This window comes from Aulonocara stuartgranti (genome assembly GCF_965226115.1).
Source record: "Aulonocara stuartgranti genome assembly, chromosome: 17".
Classification (NCBI taxonomy): Eukaryota; Metazoa; Chordata; class Actinopteri; order Cichliformes; family Cichlidae; genus Aulonocara; species Aulonocara stuartgranti.
This window is the reverse complement of record NC_138953.1, coordinates 344,985-367,692: the sequence shown is the minus strand read 5'-3', so window position 1 is coordinate 367,692 and position 22,708 is coordinate 344,985. Positions and strand designations below refer to the sequence as shown.

Genomic DNA, 22,708 nt, shown 5'->3' with positions numbered 1-22,708 from the left:
GCCTAAGAACATACACGAACTGTGTATACAGCTAACGGGCTGGACTCTCCGGATGCAGTCATCCAAAGGTTCTCGATCCCCACAGGGCGAGTGAGCTTTACAGAACTTTAGCTTTAAACTACTTCAAGATTTCAAAATCTTCTATATCGGTGCCAGTTTTCTATACTCTCTCCTTGTCTACTCAGTTCACTTAGCTTTCAGTGTTAGTATTCAGCAGACTGACTACACAGAGTGGACAGCAGCATGTTCAGCGTTTGAAAACAGCATCATTGGAGGATTGTGTCAGTCACTTGGCCTCTTATTCACACTTGAAAGGTCAAACAAGTGAAGAATATCTTCATGTAGACTGAGCCTGTCCTTAAAGAAAGGGCTGCCATCAAACTTGATGTTTCAATTCAAATCAACCCATATGGAAAAGAAATAGTAAAAACTTAGGTGATTACTCATGAAAGTGGCCACTTTCTCATTACTTTCATACATCGTTCCAGTAAGTATCCAAAACATACAAGTTTCATTATATAATTTTTCAAGGGATCTTATATCTGTTTTCACTCTTATATGCTTTTCATACAAGTTTCACACAAGACAGATACAAACTTTATACGATTTATAAATATCTTTTCCATGTGGGAATTTTCACATGAAAGCAGAAAAAGCTGAAATAGAGCCTGTTTGTGATTTGCAAGGGTTGTTTTTCCTCGTCTGATTGTCTGATGTCAACACTAAAACATTAGTTTATTATCAAGATTTGACCCAAATACATTTGGGATGAAACAGAATTTCTGTTTTTTGTTTTTTTAAATGTGTGTGGACACAAGAAGTGACGCAAATCTGACTCTAATGGGATCATGTAACTGGAAGCTCATTGCAAACACGTTTACAAGCTTCTTCCAAACTTTATGAAAAGTGTTTATAGCTCACTAGTTTAAGTTTCAGTAAGGCTACTGACAGTAGCTGCTAGCGGTCTGCTAGTCCTACGAATAAAATCCTAGTGTTAATTGTTCACTTGTTTGCACCTCTTTGCAGGCATCAGTGTAGACCTGTCCACACATGCAGAGCATCAATGTGTCTCGCTGATCAAGCTAACCAAACTTTTATCCAAATATGTTTTTGTTAAATAAACAAATGAATAAAAAAAACAAAAAAAACAATGACAGTTAAAATGTCAAATGTGAACAACTCTTTATAATTTAATTCTCTGTCCATAAAAGACACTTAAAAGTGATTTGTGGCATAGATACATGGAGGTTTTCTAGATATGGAGACAGCTAACGGTTCATCTGGAATATGTGGTCCATCTGTTTTGTCCGTCTCTCTCGCTAGCTGCAAAAATCCCTAATCTGCTCGGATTACAGACTTCCAAAAGTCAGAAAACAAGCAGCTGTGGAATCGGTTTGATTTATGTTTACGAGACTCACTTCATTGGTTACTAGGCAGCGCAAAGAGAGGAAGAAGACAGGGTTAGATACAGCGCTAGACGCTCTCGTCATTATGTAGGTGATCAGTGTCGCTCCCTGGTGTGTTGTCAGAAAAGTGGGTTGTAGTGATGTGAAAGCAAGGAGGGGGAGTTGCTTTGAAGAGACACAACACTACTGAGTGACAGACGGAGGGATGTCTCTGCCCGGGGGTCTCTGCTTCCAGCTGGAGCTAAGCTCAGCGACTGAAGGAGCAGAAAGCTTTGGATGTCTGCACGCTGATCTCTGCCTGATCCAGCTAGAGTAATGCAAGGTAGCAACATATTTACACTGAGAGGATCTGTTTGAACTTTGATCAATTAAATTTGTGTTTAATGGAAAAATGCTTTTATTTTTACATTTTTTTCAACACTGAAATGAAAATGTTGTTGTTGTTGTTGTTTTGCTCACTTCAGAAATAACAAAATATTTAACCATCACCAGCTCACCGAGCTCGAACACACGGAGCAGTTCTAGTATTTATTTTGGAGTCGTGTTTTTGGCTCTCTTTGAGAAATGTCTGGCTCTTTCAGCTGCGAAACCTTCAGTGTGCTCAGCATCTACTTCTGGATGCTGTGTTGTTATGAGTATTATAAATGAAGTATAAATTGAGTTCATCAGAGCTTTTGAAATCTGACTCTAAATGAATCTAATGACTGCAGCAGGTCAGTGCAAGCAGGTGCAGCACATAGATCCGTGTTTCCGTGTGACTTTCACCCAAACTGAAGAACAGACTTCTTGCACAGTCTGCATCACACAGACAGCCATATGATAGTCGTAGCATTCATTCAAACGTTCTCCAAATGCTGATAGGTCCAGTTCAGTTACTCCAGTTGGTGGGGGCGGAGCCTGGCAGACATTAGTTACAGCTGCTGGTGTGAAATGGATGAATCATGAATTTTAAAAAAGACCAACCCTACAGCTGGTCTGAAGTCTGAAACCATTTATGCAGCAGGCGACTGACTCACCTGAAGCCAAGTGGCCATTAGACGAACTGCATATTTATCCCTTTTTCTTCATTACAGTTGGTCACCAGAGGACTGTGGTGCTCACTCCCAGTGGTAGCTGTTATTCTGCCCTCACTGCTACACTCCATACAGTTATGCAGATAGATAAACTCCCCGAACACTGACAGGTGTATCGTCCCTTTTATTGACGCTGCCTTCAATTATCAACAGAGTGAAACTACAAACAGAAGAAATAAGCAATATTCAGTCTATATATTCACACGATAATGCAAATCAGTTGACTGAACTAGCTAACATTGGAAAGAAAGTAAATCTGAATACAGTACACCTTTAACCATAAGAGTGCATAAATAATAGCAAATATAGTTGCATTAACTCTTGTTCAACTTAAATACTCATAAGCGATGCTTTCTGTAAAACAACGAAGAGGATGGATGTAGATGTTTATCAGAACAACATGCTGAGTCAGTCTTTTCTCAAAGTATGCTGCATTACTAACTCTACAGCTAATAACAAACAAATCTTGGCATGAAAGAACTGTAGTGACTCTTGCTGGTGGGAAGAAGAACTACACCAGCACAGCTGTTCACCACTGGGATAAAGTTCATTGACTTGGTAACTGCCCATTTTGTGTTACAATGTCATAAACCTCATGTAATGTTGGATTGGACTAAAGAGCTAGTGGAGTAGCAGCAGAGCCAGAGGGATCAGGTGTCTCGAGGTGAATGCACCCTCCCAGTACATGCTATCTTTGCATACTGGGAGTTAGGGCTGCGACTATGTGGATGTGCAGTTTAAGCTGAGACATGGAAAAGCCCTGAAACTGAAATTATAACCAGACAATCAGAAGAGAAACACAAGACAGCTCACATACAGGCTCAAACCCCACAGGTTTCATCATGTTAGTGTGCACACGCGTGTGTGCATGTGTCTGACTTCCTCTCAGACTGTGTTAGCACCTCCAGGGTCCCCTTAGCTTCATCATGTCATAACAGCTTTACAGGGGCCTTCACCATCACAGTGGTGGATGGTGGTCTCGGGTCCAAGGACCGAACACAGAGCTTCCACTCATAGTGTCAAACAGATGGTGGACGTGAGGACAGCAAGCGTGCTGATTGGCCAAGCCAGCAGGGCAGTTTCTGAAACAGAGCCTGAGCAGCGCGGTGAGCTGGTTGTGTCTGTGCATGTGAATGTGGGGGATTTTTCACTGGGAGACTGCCAAGATTTGTCCATCCTACGTGTTGCTGTGCCAGTATACAAACAAATGTATTGTCCATTAGAGTCGTTCTGTTTTTAGCTCTATGACTGAGACCCAAAGCTACCGGGATTTACAGAGAATATCTCAAATCGTGGGGTTTAAGACATTTATCGTCACAACGGACTGTAAATGTCTTTCCAGACTGGCAGCTAATAATCATGGATCTCTCCATGACAGTTCAGCAGTACTGCAACCTCTGACACACGTTGAGCTCTTGCACTGTAGAGGATGTAGTTTTGTCTCTGTGGTATTTACTACATTTCCGCTATAATAAATCCAACTGCTGTCTGATCACTATTACAAATGGAAGCACCTGACCCAGTATGCATAGATGGAGGTGGTGAATCAAACACAGTCCAAAGTGTTTCTGTTTTTTAAAACCATGTACTCGAGCGAGAACACAGCAGATGTGATGTGCAGAGTAGACGAAGCCTTGACTTCATGTTTAAATCAGGACAAGGCTTTCTTTCATGTATCAACCCTGACTGCAGAAAGCTGTGGAGTCCACACACACTGGTGTTGAATGTGACATCTGTTGTGCTACTAGGCCAAAGGCAGTTGTGATGCACTGGAAGCTGGTGTGTTTGCAGCAGTTTGATCTGGCATTTTCCTCGTGTCTCTTCTCCTGGCTGTGGACAGCGAGAAGAGACACGAGGCAGAAATGTCAGGTGAAAAATTGTGTGATTATGTGGATGGCTTCCACGGTTCAAGTCTGACAACTATCAGACCCCATCAGGGTTTGGGGAGGTGATGGGGCTGCTGACAGAAACTCCTAATGAATCACTCTGTTTGTACAGTGCGTCTAACAGAGGTACTACATGGATGACTTGACATCTCCTGCTTTTCATTTCTCAGTCATTATGAAATCCTGGTTTCATGATGCTGCTTATGGTTTTTCTGAATAATCAGAGTTAACACTAGGGATGGGTATCGTTTAGGTTTCATCCGATACCGGTGCCAAATCGGTACTTTTGAAACGGTGCCGGTGCTTAAACGGTGCTCAAACCGGTGCTTAAAGAATGGAGAACACAAAATTGGTCCAAAAACCTCTCATGTTCAGCTGTTTTTTGTAAAAAGATAACAATGTTAGCCTTTTCTGCATCTATGGGGCATATATGGTATCACTCTTGGCTGGAAGCAGTGCTTAAACAATGGAAAAAACACAAACTTTGTCCAAAAACCTCTCATGTTTAACTGTTTTCCACTTTTTCTTTGGTCATTTTAGCCTTTGTGGCCAGGGTGAAGGGAGTATCTGCCATCAAACAAGAAGACAGCCGCATGTAGCTATGATGGTGTTTGCTAGTTCACCTTACATGCATTAATGTAATAACGTGGTTAGCCTACTCAAAGTAAATTACACACGAACAACATGAAGCTACTCACGCAGAGAAGAACGGCTGCTGCTGCATCATCATCCTCATCATTCTGCTACACTGGCAGGGCTAGGGGCCAGGACTCTCCTCTTCGGGTTTTTGGGGGATGTTGCATAACAGGCAACCCACCTGCAGTAGATGTGCTCGGTGTGAGGTCTCGCAGCAAGCTATCAAATACGGCGCATTTCTGGGCTTTTAAAAAAAACACTATGCGTCGCCAGGTGTTTCATCGGATTTGAGGTGTTACCTCCTTTGACAGTATCACAGTATCAGCTTAAAGCACTTGTTGCTGCTGAGTTTGCATCTTTTGCTGTGAAGTACAGCCAGACTTTGACCGCTTCGCCTTGGACATTTTTAATCTGTAGCTCTGCTCTAACAGAACGTACGTACCTGGCCCCGCCTACTATCCTCGGAAACGTAAAGTGATTGGCTAGAAGTGTATCACAGCTCAGGAAAAAAAAGCACCGAAATAAAGCACCGAAATGTGCGCTGCTTTTCGGTCTGGTTACTACCGTTTATGTCAGAACCGGTGCCATCATGGCACCGGACACCGGTACCCATCCCTAGTTAACACTACATCATAAAATAATAAAATAAAGTCTTTCCTGAAGGAGACAGTTCTTCCTCTGAGTGGCAGATAGGGAACCAAGCCTAACGTGATGCAGCAGTGATATGAAAGCATTCAGCTCAGACACAATAAAATAACACAAAATCAGCGCCTGAGCAACATGAAGGTCTCATCTTTTTCCAAGCCACTTGTTGATATTCAGTAAGAACAAACGGCTGCATATATATTGTAAGGGGAGAGAAAGATATGCTTGAGATTTCAGTCATGCTTAAAGCAATGCCAAAGGTTATTGCTGTGCTAGTTGCCCTTGGAGACCAAGATGCTCAATTCAGTCTGCAGAATAAATCCACTGGACAAACAGAGCAAACAACACAGTGATGATGTTTTGTTTTTTTTGTTAGTGTGTTAAAAACACCAAATCAGCTTCAGAGGCACCTTTGAGATTCATCGTGTTTAGACCAAGAGTGCATTCAATCATAGAGACCATGTTAGAGTTCACTGATACAACAGCTCTGGTCCTTTAGTAGAACTGATGGATGTTTCCTTTTTGAGGGGAATTTTTCAATGCAGGAGATTAAAAAAAGGCCATATTCCTAATTTGTTTTTCATACAGTGTTCTGTAGTAGAGCCCTCCTGATTAACTGGACTGGTAAACTGGTAAAATAAAATCTAAATAATCTATCGATCCATTTTCTCACACTTATCCAACATGATGGCAGAAAAGGAGCCACTGTCCCCCCATTCTCTCTTCACACATAATGAAGAATGTTTCATACTTAATGTTTTTTAATTGATCAGCACAAGAATTAGACAAAAAATATAATTAGACAAAGATAACCCGAGGAAAATCAAAATCCAGCTTAAGTGAAAAGTTATTCAAACTACTTTATTAAGGGAACAGCTTTGAAAAACTGCATGTTGTATTTACTTGGGTTCTTTTTTTACTTTGTCTAATTTTATAATGTGTTTAATGAACTGAAACATCGACGTGTGACTGTAAGGAAGAGGACTGCCTTACTATTATTTATATTATAATCTGTATAGCACTTTAGAGAACACCTTGCACTTTATTAAAGGCACCTTATCAAGCACTTCATTTAGCATCGCACTTTCAGCATGGATTTGCACAGTTAAACATTTGCACACAAGAAGTTTAATTGAATATTTACTGGGAATTTCAAAATCAGTTGCTAGCCTTGTTTCAGATCCTGCACAGCTGCTCTTCATCTAGGAACGTGGTGGTGTCTGTGAGGAGAAAGGAATGGTGATTGAGAGAACATAAGCTTTTACCAGTAAGGAAACCTGTGTTCTCTCCAAGGTGTTTGGGCAAATGTTTCCCCGGGGTCCAGACACCATTTAAAGGTTCCGGGAGAGACCATGGGTTAAGGGAGTGTGGGGAATCCTTTGTGCTTGGGTTTTTGGGGTTTTATAATATTGGGTTTGGTGTAGGATTAAAGTCTATAATATTTATTAAATGTGAAATGTATGTATTTATTTATTTATTCAAATTGGTATATTGTATACTGTGGTGGAAGGTTGGGATTTAAGAATTCACCTGTGAGTGGAATAATGGTTTAGTCTGTGACAGCTGAAGGTATTTAAGGCTGCCAGCTCTCATTAGAGAGGGTTGATTGTGCTGTGAAGAAGCTCAAGAGTGAATTGTTTTTAAGGAGAGCTGTATGGCAAATAAATATAAGTTTGTTCCACTAAAATTGTCCCGTTTCTCACTGTAAATCCAGCTGCTAAGGGCTGCCTTGTTATAGTGACAAATAAGCAAATAGTTTTTGTCAGCAGTATTGGTGGACATACTTTTTCTACTGTCAAATCTACAGTCTCTACCCCATGTGCACGTGACGTGGCAGCCGTACATGAAGGTCACAGGTCGTAGCTCCTCAGCAGCCGTTATCACTGTGTCTGAAAAACTCTCTGAAGAAGCATGCCACACAAAGGGAGCTCGTCCTCTGGCTAAATTAGATCTGCATTGTTCAGAAATCGACTGAACAGTGTGTGTGTGTGTGTGTGTGTGTGTGTGTGTGTGATGCTCCCTGTGCTGGCTTTAAACAGCGACTCATAGAAGCACAGGACTTCTTCATCATGCAGAGTGCATGTGCTGCAATCACATGATAAGTTAGCACTTTTGCATTTTTAACACCTACCATAAATAACCTTGTGAGGCTGTGTGTAAACAGGGGCATCAGTGCTACACCAGCATGTGAGTGTGAGTTCAGGTCCAGCTGCTGTACTGTGACGTGATCCAGCTTTTAAAGGCTGCTGTATGCTACATCCTTTCTCTACAGACGTGAACACATCAGAATTACATCCCAGCATGAGACAGAACTAGTCATTAGTTGGCGCAGCATCCACACAGCTACAGGAAACAGCTCAGGCTGCTCGTTTCAGCCAATGTCATGATAAGACAGAGATGGTGAAATAAAGACATCATAAAAGAAACACAGGAAAAAAGAATGAATTTTGAAGTAGTGAATTTTTCCATTTTTCTGTTTAATGTACACAAAGAAGCGACTACAAAACAAACAAAACAAACAAACACTGTGAAAATTTAAAAGAGCTTCCACAGGAGCTCTGACCTATCGGGGCATGCAAACTGGAGCTATGGTGGCATCCTGTGGTGCTGGCAAAGGATTGTTTGGTCCTGCTGGTTAGCATGTTACAGTGCATGCCACATATGCTCCATCAGATTCAAATCTGCAGTTTCAAAGCTGGGTCAACACCTTGGCGGGGTGCAGTGTCTTGCAGGCACAGGCTGCTACCATGGGTTGGTGCCTGTCTTTGGTAGGGTTAAATGTAAAAATAATATCTACACGTACAGCAGTAGTCTTAGATTTCTAGCAATACATTGCATTCTAATAACGTGATCAGTATTTGTCATGTTGCCTGTTGTGGTTGTGGCTGATAAGCACACTTGTAAACCCTGTAAACCAGCGGTCCCCAACCTTTTTTGGGGACTCTTTTACATAAAGAGAGGCACTTGAGTGAATGCACACACACAGTTCAGGATCACAGTAACCCAAATAGTGGCAATGATATTTATGAGAGCGTGTGAGTCATGCAATCCAAAACAAGGCAGAGTGTGAAACGACTTCTTTAGAGCACAGTAGGTAGAGCACACCAGTGGAGGGACTGTGGGAGGATGGTGGAGAAGCAGCATACCAGGCTGTAAATCTGCTCCATCTAGCTCTTAGAGAGGGTTGAGCATGTCTTCTTCCACAGCAGCTCAATGTCTGGATTTGAGCTCAGGAAGCTGTTTCCATTAAGGATTTGCAAAATATGTCAAAAACATGAAGTAAAATAGCTTGGGAAATTATCGATGTTACTTTAATAACATGCAGACTCCCTCTGGGAAAATGAATAGATTGCTAATCCCAAACTGATGTCAATGATATTTTTATCGTAGATCTATAGATTTAGACTTTACCACTGTGCAACAAATTTCTATCTGCTCAAGGATGTCCAGTAAGGTACGCTACCAGTGAATGAGTTAAGAACAAGTCTGCAACTGGGTGCCAGTTAACCTATTATAGCATAGCAATTTACTATTGACCTTTCAAATAATACTGCATCTTACAGGGTTTGATAAGGTATGGCATTTTCCCAGTTGCCATACGTCACATCTTACTCCAAAGACGATTGCTTAGCACTAACATAAGTGACAGAAATAAGGCCAAAGTCAGTCGATCTATAATTAAGATGATCATTTTTTATAACGTGTTGCTAATAGACATGCCCAGATGTATTAGAGATCAGGGTTTGAACATCCTACAGCAGAATAGCCTTTTTAATTTGCCCTGTAAGCTTTGAGCTATTGGCTCTAGACTAATATAGTAACAGCAGCTAAACTATGAGGTCAGAATGAAGTATGTTTTTGAGAGCGGGTGTGTAACTCAATATGCAAAACCAAATGAAGAGATTCCCCGTCACCTTTCTCCACTGGGTTTGAAGTCTACTGGGCCTTTCTTGCTTTACTAGACTGGATCTGCATTCCCAGATTGAGTCTCCGCTCTTCAAAATGATGCAAATGTAATAAACCTGTTGTAGTTTGTCCCTTTCTCATGAGAACACTTAATGAAGGATTTTGGTGTCAAATCTATCCTAAATAGTATAGGAAGCCATGGTTGAAATGAAATGTAATGGCGATAATGTGTTTTTCTCTATTTTGTCTTCTTTCTCTTAGTTTATTGCCTTCGTGTCTTTGTTCTTCATCCTGGTTTCCATTACCACCTTCTGTTTGGAGACTCATGAGGCTTTCAACAAAATCATCAACAAGACTGATGTGGCGCGAGACAGCAACGTGACCGACTCAGGTCCACAGTATGAGATCGAAACGGATCCTGCTCTTACGTATGTGGAAGGTGTTTGTGTCTTCTGGTTCACCATTGAGTTCCTGGTGCGTGTGACCTTCTGCCCAGTCAAGTTGGAGTTTTTTAAGAGTCTTCTTAACATCATCGACTTCGTGGCTATCTTGCCTTTCTACTTGGAGGTTGGGCTGAGCGGCCTTTCTTCAAAGGCTGCCAAGGATGTGTTGGGTTTCCTCAGGGTGGTTCGTTTTGTTCGTATTCTGCGTATCTTCAAGTTAACACGACACTTTGTGGGACTTAGAGTACTGGGCCACACGTTACGGGCTAGCACCAATGAATTCCTGCTGCTCATCATCTTCCTGGCATTGGGAGTGTTAATTTTTGCCACAATGATATACTATGCCGAAAGAATCGGCGCCAAGCCCAATGATCCCACGGCTACCCTCCACACTAAGTTCAAGAACATCCCCATCGGCTTCTGGTGGGCCGTGGTAACCATGACAACACTGGGATATGGTGATATGTATCCAGAGACCTGGTCAGGTATGGTCGTGGGCGCATTATGTGCTTTAGCTGGTGTGCTGACGATAGCCATGCCTGTGCCCGTTATCGTCAATAACTTTGGGATGTACTATTCTCTGGCTATGGCCAAGCAGAAGTTACCCAAAAAGAGGAAGAAACATATCCCTCAAGCAGTGCAGGGAGGGTCCCCCACCTACTGCAAAGCTGATCTCAACACCACCTGCAACAGTACTCAAGGTGACCTGTGCCACGTCAAAGGGAGCAGGGTACTAGAACGCAACCGTTCAGGTAAGACCATATGTTTAGACAAAGGTCATATGGAAAACAGAACTAAGACGCTTTGTTTAACAGTTAATTCAGATTACACTGAAGGGGGTTGTTTATGTAGTGACAATGAAGAGAATTCATGAGGGACTTCCTTTCAGTTAGAAAGCCGTGGCCATCTGACAGATTCTACTGATTTCCCCATGTGACCCATAAGCTCCAAAGCAGTTTCCCTACAGATGACTGAGCTGTTTTTACAGCACCAATGCCAAAGGTACAGAGAGTGAGAGATAAGCATTCAGACTCCTTGTTTCCAAGTGTTTCTTCCTGTAAGGATTGCTCATTTGGTGCTCAGACCGTAGGTGGCTGTTTTTCCCTCCAGTACCATATCAGTAATTGACTCTGACACATCTTATATTGATGGAAATTAATGTTGACCTCTGTATACTCGCTTTCTTTCAATTCTAATACAGACATTCCTCAGGGTTGGTGCTCCCTACTATCTGTTTATTAAGTCCCTGAAACTTACATTTAATAACCGCAGAATATTTCATGATTCATTGACTGGATGCACAAACAGAATCATTCTGCCGTAGTCACCTCTCGGATTTTCTCAAAGGTCATTTAGAATTTAAGGCTGCAAAGATACTTTCCTCTCATGTGTCCTTTAGATAGGACATATAGATACCAGCTTTGTACTGAGTCTGATAGTTCATACAACCCCCAACCCTATGACATCAGAATATGTTGTTGTTTTAACTGTTGTTGGTAATGGCACACATATTTCTTTTCCAAATCATACAACTTGTTCTGAACAATTACATATTTTTGCAGTTTTTAAATCAAACAATCACAGTGTAATCAAAGTACAGAATTGTAGCTTTTAATTCAAAGAGTTTTACAATAATGTTTGCATTTACTGTTTATGAATCACAGCCATAGTTCCCATTGTCAGAGGCTCAAAGTAATTGGACAAACTAACATAATTTTAAATGAAAGGATTCAAAACAGTCCTTTCAAGTCTGGAGCCCATGGATCTCATTACATGTATATTTCCGCCACTGAGATGCTCTGCTAGGTCTTTATTTAATTGCCACTCGTTTGTAAGTTGTGCCTTCAGTTTTTGGTTTTGCTTTTTTGGGGGAGGGGCTCCTTGCACTGATGTCTCTTTGGATCAAATATAGAGAATTCACCTGTCCAGGTAACATATATGCGAGTTAATTCATTGGAGCCATGAAGGTGCATCTGAAATTAAGACTATGTCAAACAATTGACTCTAATTCCTGAACAGATAATACAGTTTTTGCACCCGTTCAGTTAAAGTCTGCACCAATCACGTCTTCACTGTTTGATTTAAAATCTAATACGTTTGAGGGCACAGATGTATAAATCTGTGTAGCTATGGTAATTGCTAATGCTCCACACTGGTGTTATTTAATCTTGATACTTTTTCATCTTCACCATCCCCCCCAAAAATTGATATGATTCTCCTGCAAAGGGAAACACTGCTATACCAAGGACCTCCACTGTCATCCACAAACTATTAGAACCACGTAAATGTACCAGCCCTTCAATTTTATTACATATTTAATCATAAAAATTGACATGGCCAATTGTGAAACTGTCAGTACGTGTCTTTAGTCCCCAAAGAGGAGCTCTATGACTGCCAGAGCATGTAGTTACACGTTAAGAAGAATGTATTAGCCTGATCTCCTTCCTAATAATGGATGGAAAATGTCACTCAAATACACAGTCATAGCTCTTTTATATAGACAAGGCAAAAACGACATCAGGTTTTGGCTCTATGAATTATGCTGTTTGGCAGGGTTTTCCTTTTTGGGTAAGAATGGAAACATCAGTCTCACCTGTATCTTTTCACAAGGTTAAAGTAAAAACAGATTTCTTGAAATCTTTGAAATCCACAGAGTGTCGTTATTCCATGGATTCAGATCGTAGTTTCTTTCTGTTGAAGGCAGACGTGAGGATTGTAGTTTCATTGCTTGGTAACTTCTTCTGTTGTCATGTCTATGAGGGAAAAGTACCACAAAATCATCAGCTTGGTGTAAATTGCATGAATGAACAAAAGCAAATATGGATGTGCAAATGGATTTTTCTCTCAGTTCTGTCTGTAGACTGCAGCGGGGGCAGCGACCTCACCATGTCTCCTGAGGAGAGGGTTCCCATGCGTAGGTCCAGCACCCGAGAACAGGACCGCCGGAGTGGGGGGACCTGTTTCCTGCTTGCTGCCAGTGATTACACCTGCCCTGCAGACGGAGGGATACGAAAGACAGGTAGTTTAACTGATATGTAAAATTTCACTTTTTTAATGTCATTTAATTCAACATCGAATTAGAACATTGTGATGTGATTTTATAAAGTATTCTAAAAAGCATGCAGATCTGTTGTTTATTGGGAAATCATTGTCAAATCCACGCTTGCTGTTGTGCACTGCTACTGATTAGTTGCTTGAATCATCAGTCATCATTAGTAAAGTTCAGTTTCCTGGAACCACCGGTCTGAATAAACCGCCTATCATTTTAGAAGGTACTATTAAAATCACAGATACTTGTCCAAATGCTCATCAGCTGATCCATGTCCTTAGTGAGTGGCACACCAACATCCCAGGAAGGGAGGAGGCTTTATGTTCAGCCCTAGTCAGCTCAGGTAACGTAACCTGTTGACGTGCTGTCGCGACTCTCCACAGACACACTGCATAACATTTTTGGCCTTTCTAAGGGGCAAACGCATCCCGGCAGCTGACTCAGAACTGTTGCTTTCTTCACAATTTATTCCTGTTTTCTGGTTGCCTGGAAACAGTTGAATACATTTCTGACCCAGTGTCTTTAGTCAACTCATAAACATATTTATAGGGTAGGGTATAAATCACCAATGGATATCAGTCTTATAGCTCTGGCTACCGTTCTTACAAATCCTGTACTGGCTGAGCCCTACCAAACATCATCATCAGAGGATCTGCAGGAAAGAGACGAGGTTTTAGTTTCTGTTTGTAACTCTTGGCCATAAAGCTAATATTTATTTCTAAAGACTGAAGCTAGCTAGGAAGAGAAGCTTACATTATCAGCTCCTGTTAGAATTGATAAATACACTATTTATCAGTTTCTTAAACTTTTTCCCTTGTACCTTTGGTTTTTACATTATTTAGCAAACCATCAGTTCCAATAAAGCAGTTCTTTAAATTTGAGTTTGCAGAAAAATGAAGAAGTCACTTTCCCAAATATTATGAGTTGGAAATAGCTCTGATTGCATGACTGAAATAATGTTTTTCATAAAACTACAGGAATAAAATTCATCTTTATTTGCTGTCAGACTTGCCCTCCTGAATTGCATAGCACATTTCACCTTGTGCCAGTACATTGTGAAAAGGTCAGACTCAGAAAGGGCTTGCTAACACTTTGACCCAGCCTAAAGGTTATTGTTAAGTTTGCACCTGCTGAATTTCCTAAAAGTGTTGTTGCTGTTCTATATGATATCAAAGGCAGAAAAGGTCAGGAAACTAGTGATGGGATTTCCGGCTCTTTTTAGAGAACCGGCTCTTTCGGCTCGGCTCACTAAAAAGAGCCAGCTCTTTCGCCCCCTGAACCGGCTCTTCAGGTTGTTTTGTTGCTTTAATTAATTTATTATTAACAATAATATGAAATTATGCACAAAAGTAATTACTAATGTAAAAAAAAGAGTGGTTTTATTTATACATGTTTACATATAAACATATGCGGTGGCCCCTAGAGACAAAGCACGTACAAACTCCAAAACACATTTCTAGCGTTAACTGAACTTCCAAAACAGAGCTGCCTACATCACTTAAATTACACAATTGAACGCAATGTGTTTGTGTATTTATACACAGGCACTCATATATATTCAAATAAGTCAAAAAAATGTTCATTTACCTGTTACTACCACACACCAAATCCGGTCGTTGGTACTTGCTGGCTTGTGTAGCCACTAGGTAACAAAAGCTCAACACTGCCCCCTAGCATCCTGGAGCACCTCTGTTGTGTTTTGTACGTGTTTTGAGTTTTTATGTGCTTTGTCTGTAGGGGCCACCGTAAATATACTTTTATTTATTCACTCCACATAAAATGTAATAAATAAATCATATAATACAAAAACCAACTAGTCACAGTTCAACTTTTAACTATTTAAATTTTCAGCTTTTTCCTTCTAAACAAATTTCAAGTGAAACAACACAAAACACTGCAAACCACAACACAATTAAATATAAATTAAAATATGAAAACAAAAAGAAGATGCATATTCTCTGTCATATGGACCTGCATGAATAAACTTTCTGAATCCTTTATCATCCACAGCTGAAAATAGTTGTGGATACAATACCTTTCTGATGGGAGGTTGTTGTCCCTGGCTCTCTTTCTCTCTCTCTCCCTCCCGCTCTGTTCCTGTGCTACTGCGAGTTTAACTATCGCCCCTCCCTCCTCTGCCCAGCAAAGCACAAGGCTCGCGTGCGGAGTGAAGCGAAAAAAGTGCGAGAGAGAGAGTGAGAGAAAGAAAAAAAAAAACCACGGCTCGCGATAAGGAGCCGGCTCGCGTCGTTCACGTCAAAGATCTGGCTCTAAGAGCCATTTCATTCGCGACCGACACATCACTACAGGAAACAAAGCACATAAATCAAGCAGCTCGCAGAGCAGAGATTAGTTCAGACTGCAGTTTTTTTGATAGATGCAGATTATCTCTGCTAAATAGAGAACATACCAAAATGTCATTTGGATGCTATGTGAAACATATGTCATTCAGATTGCTTCTTCTATTTACCTGCAGAGACATGAATCTTGTGTTAATCTGCAAAGTAAAGTGGAAGTGTTAAGCCTTGGCTAACTGCCTTGTATGGGAAGGTAGCTGCATCTCCAGGAGCCTAGCTGAATATCCGGCTCCTAATGTTATTGCTGTAAAGCCACCTAGCACTCATTGGATGGCAGGCAAATCAGTGCTTCTGTTCCACTGATTATTTTGCTAAAGCACCCATTATACAAGAATTCTAATGAATGCAAATCATTCATTAGGCTTGCTAACAGAGCCTTATTTTTCATTGCATTAAGCAAAAGAAACAACAACAACAACAAAAAACAACTGCTGATGGCTTTGAGGTGATTACTGGAGTAGTCTAACAGGTTAACCTGTCCACATCTTCAGCGACAGCGCATCATGATTTTCAGTGAAGTCAGGTGAGCAGCTGTCCCTTTTATCCATCATGGTTGCAGTTGCCGCCACACTGACGGTAATGCATAAAACATGGGTTCCTTTCTTGTTCCCGCTACCTGTTGGCTCAGACCCAGGCTCTCTTTTGTTCTGCTCGCTTGGCTCATTCTGAAAGAGCCCCAGTTTAATTTGCACCCATGCTCTCAGTGAATCAAATGGTGGTGTATGCAGAGTGGTAATGAGGCAACATTTCCATTTGCTGTTCCTCATCAGCCGATTGGCATGCTCCATCACTGCGCTGGCTGCTGTGGCTTGTTTGGTTATTTTGAACCCAATGCAGATTTACTGATGTGCATCACATGCAGCATTTTCAGAAGTTTGAGCTGTTGTTGTTAAGATGATTGAATTACGGTGTGTCGATTATCATCATCATCAGTATGTGTCTGGATTCATACACACACAGTAACATTTGATACATAATCTAAGACACATGCATGTTGTTCATTTTAAGCTACATATTGTGGCTCAATATATGAATTGGTGGTTTATATGTGCACTTGTTAACTTTAACCGTTCCTTGGAAATTTTATCCATTTCTAATGGGAGAAAATACTAATGATGCTGTCACTGGTGCCACAACATGAACGACTTTTTTTTTTCTTCAGCCCTAAAGTTAAAGAATTATAATATCTCTCATTTAGCTAAAACTCTGACAGAGTTCACAGAGGTATTTCTCAGGGGTGGAGCTTGCTGTGCAAGTTACAGAAATACAATTACGAAGGAGCTCCGCTGGCTTGCAAAGTTCAAAGAACTTCAAGATACATACAGCTTCAAATGGCAACACATATAATAGATATGCTACTTACTAATTACCTAGCTAACTACAGGGTAGCACGACTGCTCTATTATTAGTTTAAGTTTTCATTACAAGCACCAAGAAACAGAAACACTGTCTACAATATAAACAAAATCAAAAGCTGACTCTTCCGTCCCATATCAACTTTTCATTAAGTAACTAAGCACCACTTTTTCAGAGGAAAGATTGTCAGTAAAGTGAAAGAGAAATGAAGTAGATTCCCAGCATCAGAGGACTGACTACAAATCCCACGAATGTTCCTGTTGTGCGTCCAACACTGGCCTGATCACTGACCTCAGACTCCCTAACCAAAGATAGCTGTGCAGCTTCTTTCTTCAACTTAATTTCACCAAAGCTGCCATCTGTGACGTCGTGCAGCTATGAGGGGCATCTCTGATGAAATTATGGACATGTCGCTGCCGCTGATAGAGAGGAGCAGCCACACGCCAGTAGAAACAGATAACCTTTACCATGACTAATTCACTTGTTCACTGACCATCCACGAGTTAGCAAACCTGTGGTCCAAGATGCTGCAGAACAAATCACAGAGCTTTCTTTTCTGTATCAAGATCTGCAGATGTGGGTCAAAGCAGGAACAAGTTCATTAAAGCAGAATGTTTTCTTAAGAATCTACTTAAAGGAATATTGATCTTTTTAAATGACAGCATTTCGTACTGTTGAAATTCAATATTTCATCTTAAAAGTTTTAAATAAATAGCACAGCTGGCCAAACAGCAAACACAAGTGAGATTCAACTCTGACATGCTAAACTGCTGGCATTGTTACATTTTTGGACCCTAAAGAGAAAAACATGAATACTGTGCATGGTGGGGCTTTAAAGTCTTCCACTTTTTCATCGCTCAATTTTAAAACATTTAGACGATTTGATGTGGCATAGAGATTCTCTTGCCATCTGAAAATATAATATTATTGGGCAATAAATTGATATAGTAGTGCATTGTTCAACAATAAAAGTAGCCTTTTTTTCAACATCTGCTGTGACGACAAGGCTACCAGTAACTCCCTGCTAGCATAGCATGAATGCAGCATAAAGAACAGCTCGGGTTTAAAATGTCGCCACACAAACTTATTTTGTTTCAGAGTAGGCAAAGATTTAAATAAAGAGAATTTAATTTAATTATGCATCGATTTACTGCAGGAACTAAAGATGTGAACAGCTATCGGTGTATCCAGTGTTGTTTGTATTTGTTGTAGATGTAATGGATTTCATATTTCAGTTACTTCAGCAACAATATAGATAGTTTGCACTTAAAGCAATCTTAAGAAGCACTTTTGAGCCAGTCAGGTTGTTTCTTCCTCTCAAGCAGCTCCAGGCCTAAGAATTTCAATATGCTTTATGGCCAGTGTCATGAAATGTGCTGTACATGCACTCACCATACAGTATGCTACTGTTGCTATGTCTCACTCCTGTCTCCTGTCTTGTCTCGGTTCACTCGGCTGGCTCGGATTTGGATCGTTGCCTGCCTGCCTGCCTGCCTGCCTGCCTGTGTGTGTTCATGTCCTGTTCCTGCACAACCACCTCCACCACCACCACCACCACCTTTGTCGCCCCCCTCATCTGAAGGCTATGAGAAATCCCGGAGCTTAAACAACATAGCGGGCATGACTGGCATGGCTGGTAACACTCTGAGGCTGTCTCCTGTGACCTCGCCCTATGGATCGCCCTGCCCGCTACGCCGCTCTCGCTCCCCTATCCCTTCCATCCTGTGAGATGTCCACCTCTGGACCGCTTTGGCCCCAACCAACCCATATCCGTTCCACTAACAAACCACATCCCTCTGGCATCAAATCCGAACTCTGTTTAGTTCTTGTGACTAGTGGAGAAGTACTCCACCATCGTAGCCAAGAATCGTGTAAATGTCTCGAGTAACCTGAGCAAGTTCTGCGCTTTTCCTTCGAGGTACATCTGCTTAGCTCACATTCATCTCCTGATGTACCTTTTAGCTCGATATTATCATAATGTGAGTCTTGCAATAAAAAAACTGTTACTGGTGGCTTCAGAGGTAGCAGCCATAACATGTAATAAAGGACATTAAATAATCAGGGATATTAGATGTTGTTATATTTAGATACCTTGAAATAGATGTGCTTCCAGAAAAAGAAAGAGAGATGTCACTTTGTTTTAACCTCACACAAACTGTGACTTTGTTGATGGTAAACTGTGTTATAATTGGGTTGGAGTTGGAGAGGAGGGGCAAGTCGCTTTTCACCCGCTGTTGGGCCTGCTCATGTTTTTGCATGGATCATCCTGTAACCATCGTCTTCAAGCAGCGTGCACAGAGGAGGGGAGGAGAGCTCGAGGATCTGTAGAACAGACTTGGAGTTGTTTCTAGAAAATGTTGTTATGTTGGGATTTAGGCGAGGGAGGGCGTACCCGACTCGTACCATGTCTCATTTTGCCATTGGCTTCAGCAACAATCCACGAGGAGACTGAAAACACAGAAGCCCAGCTGGGCGTTGCTTTCTGCTCATTTGCTGCTATTTCTGAATAACTTTCTCCTCCTCTGTGTCTAATTTTCTTTTTCCTCTGACGTAGTGCCACCAAATCTGTTGTGTTTCTGGTTGTTTACTCACAGATAACTGCAAAGAGGTTGTCTTTACTGGTTTTACACAAGCAGAGAGCAGCGTTCTATCTTAATGGCTTGAAGAAAGGCACCGCCATAGTGGAAAGGTAAAGGAATGAGGGTGCGGTGCCATCTCACCCTTTTCTTGGCTATTTTTCAGTGTGTGTGTGTGTGTGTGGGGGGGGGGGGGGCATAGACAGGTAGCATTTTATTCATGAGACAATGTCCACAAAAAATAAATAGATGTACGTCCCCAGACTACACAGTTGAAATTGAAGCTAATCAGTCTTTTTGACAATGACAGGCATAAACTGCCTCTGCGTACCAACAGGTGTGGGGAAGCAGACGTAACCATGCAGCAGTGTGCCTCGCCCATCACTACAGTGTGTCTATAGAAGTAGCAGGAGGTTGCTAAGCAACTGGCTCACAACTAGATGCATCTTCCACGTAGCTCGGCAAAAAGTCAAACTATCAGAAAGAGGAGCTTGTCTTTGTCTTTGCACCTAGTTATTGATTCACGCCTTACATGAACGACCCCAGCACACAGACGAGCCTTTAGAAATAAAATTTTGTACTGTTTTGATTTTTGTGCATATATTTTTAAACAGACAGCGTGTGCATGGTGAGATCTGATGCATTTCTTTCATCCAGACATGTGTTTATATTTTATTTAGACAATTCATTTCCTATTTGAATAACAGTGGGATAAATTGTCATCAGTATGAGGACCTATTGCAGTGGGAAGACCTCATTTGGAGCCATAAGGCCACGCCTACAGGACAATAAGGATGAGGACGCACCCGAGAGCCACTGACTGACAGGCTGTCGGTGAGCAGACTGGACGACTCACAAAAAATTCTTATTTTGAAAAGGAGAGGAAAGCAAACTGGGCTCGTCCTTAAAAGAGACTATCTAGTGTGTAGATTCTGCTCCTGTAAATACAAAACAACACAGCACATCTGGGCCATGTGGCTCTGTCCACACATCTGTCTTTTGATATAGCGAGTCAGGTACGAGGCGGCTCGCTGCTACGTTGCGCCGTTGACACTCTGAGTCGATCATATTTCTTGCTGTGATATCCCTCCTTGCAATAAATGTATTGAGACGCATCAGTCGAGGCACTTTGTGTTCAAAACAAGGAGTGTGTTCATATATGAAATTCCACACCGAGTATATACAGTGTAGAGAGGCAACGTTGAACAAATGTGACATTACGATCATCTCTGCTTTTGATTCTCTCTGTAATTTCAGTAGGTTAATTGCTGCTGTGTGTAACTGTGTGTGTGCGTGCGTGTGTGCGTGTCCTAACAATCCAGGGTAAGGTCTATAGCTTGAAAGGCCCGGTCAGAGAAGACCAGCGAGTGGACTCGATGCTGTCACTCTTGTACATTTAGCACAAACAGAAATGAGACAGAGCTCCCCTGTGATGCAGTGCCGTTGTAGAAGTCCCCTCTCTACCCTGCGTTAGTGCTGCAGACGTTCATCTCTATACAAACCAAATTGTTCTGACCAGACTATTCCTCATGACTCCTGGTGGCTAACAAAAATAACTTGATTCTTCCAGATCTTTCCCCTTGTGGGGGTGAAGCAAACGTGTAGCAGAAGTTTGCCAAGTTATACAGCGGGACTTCTAGAATGGCTACATCTGCACCGTAGCAATCCCACATACCCACACAATCAGATTGGATTCGCAATAAGCACCCGAAAAACAAAAGCACCGATCCACACTGTGATTTCAGGAGCCTGTTAAAACAGGAAGGTGAAGGAAAACGAGTGAAAAAGCAGCTGGAGAAGCTGCCAGGCGAGATCTGAAAGTGGCACAACCGGCACAGTTGTAGGCTAGCTGTTCCAGTGTCGCCCTGAACCCACCATCCTCCTCATGTAGTACACACGCTGCTTCACTCTTTGAATTGACAAAGGGGTACCGTTCTTCGTGTATTTCTAGGATGATGTTATAACTTGAAAAAAAAGGTGTTTATTTTTTTGAAACCAGAACATGTATTTTTGTGTCTTACTGTGGAGTACTTTGCTCTTTCCTGTAAAGTCCTGGTAGTCTGATGCTGTGCTTCTACATCGTGTCCTCCAACTGTCAGGCTTTTGATCCAAGTTCATGTTTCGTATGTTTTACTGTGAGCATAATTCTAGTTTTTGTAATTCTGTATTTGTGGAGCCTTTTGTTGGCAAGTGCATGCTGAAAAGAAAAATCATTATGTCAAATTGTAAAAAAAAATAAAATAAGATGACATATTGTATATCACGTTCAAAACAATGTGTATAGAGTAAAGGTAAATACTATGTGAGAGACTCACATAAACTATTTATCTTTTAACAGATGGTCTCTGTCTTTGCTTAATTTCACCTATTTTCTTCTTGGTTGTCAGAAAAACACAAATGTGTGTTTAACCTTCACGCACACCACACAAACCCTCACTTTTCATATAGGAGTCAATCGTCTCCACTTTTCTAAATAGAAAATCGACTTATTTCTTTTGATAATGCTTAACTTCACCTATTAAACCACCTTCAAACTTTCCCCTTTACATTAGTGACTCAGGTCTCTGCGCACAGAAAAAAAAAAAAAATCTAACCTGAATTGAAATTAAAATTAAAACTTTAACAATCCTGTTCCACAGTGTGAGTCAGTGACTGGCTGCTCCTGTATGGGATCAGAACGATGCCACCTTATCCCACAGTCCAGCCAATGATGCGATTCACATTCGTATATACGCAGCTAATCAACGTGGTTGACAGGCTCTGACAGCGTCCTCATGTGCCGGAGTTTTAGCGAGCAAAGCGGCTGATGTGGAGTGAAGCCAGGTTAATGACAACGTGTACAACCATTGGAGATGTGAGCAGGACAGACGGAACAACTGACGGACAAAGTGTGGACTTTATACCAGATTTTAAATTGTGTTGATCGGCCACGTAAAACCAGAGTTATGATAAAATATCTGCAATGTTTGTTTTTCTTCCTGAATACTGTCGTTGTTTATATTTACTGCAGGAAGAAACGGTAAAAACGGCGTTTTATAAGGAAAACGCTCGAAAGCCTGTGAGCAAAAACAACGCCAAAAAAAAACCCCCAGCCTTTCCTATTGGTGGAAAAATGAAACCTGGTCGACCAATCAAAAAATGATATGGCAACATGGCATTTAGTTGTTTAGGAAGGGGGGAGTTTTAGGAGTGACGGCGGAGATTTGCGACATTTAGCGTGTTTGGAGTCTGAACATAGTGTGTTGTCTTGTGTAGTTAGTGTGCAGTTAGTGTGTAGTCAGTGTGTAGTTAGTGTGTAGTTAGTGTGTAGTTAGTGTGCAGTTAGTGTGCAGTTAGTGTGTAGTCAGTGTGTAGTTAGTGTGTAGTTAGTGTGCA

At 41.4% G+C, this 22,708-nt stretch overlaps 1 protein-coding gene across 3 annotated transcripts in view; it reads left to right on the top strand.

Annotated features, from left to right (window-relative positions):
- The window catches only part of kcnc2 (potassium voltage-gated channel, Shaw-related subfamily, member 2), a 124,642-nt gene extending 102,974 nt beyond the window's left edge, over positions 1 to 21,668 (top strand). Inside the window, exons 2-5 of one of the 3 annotated variants that reach the window (XM_082511307.1) lie at positions 9,814 to 10,747; positions 12,844 to 13,014; positions 19,352 to 19,446; positions 20,041 to 21,668. In XM_082511307.1, the coding sequence (XP_082367433.1) occupies positions 9,814 to 10,747; positions 12,844 to 13,014; positions 19,352 to 19,413 (1,167 nt within the window). In that variant the 3' untranslated portion in view covers positions 19,414 to 19,446; positions 20,041 to 21,668. Of the gene's footprint in view, positions 1 to 9,813; positions 10,748 to 12,843; positions 13,015 to 13,325; positions 13,388 to 18,339; positions 19,447 to 20,040 lie in introns of those variants that run through there. The other 2 variants (XM_082511306.1, XM_082511308.1) reach the window with 2 other exon arrangements.
- Positions 21,669 to 22,708: the final 1,040 nt, after the last annotated feature.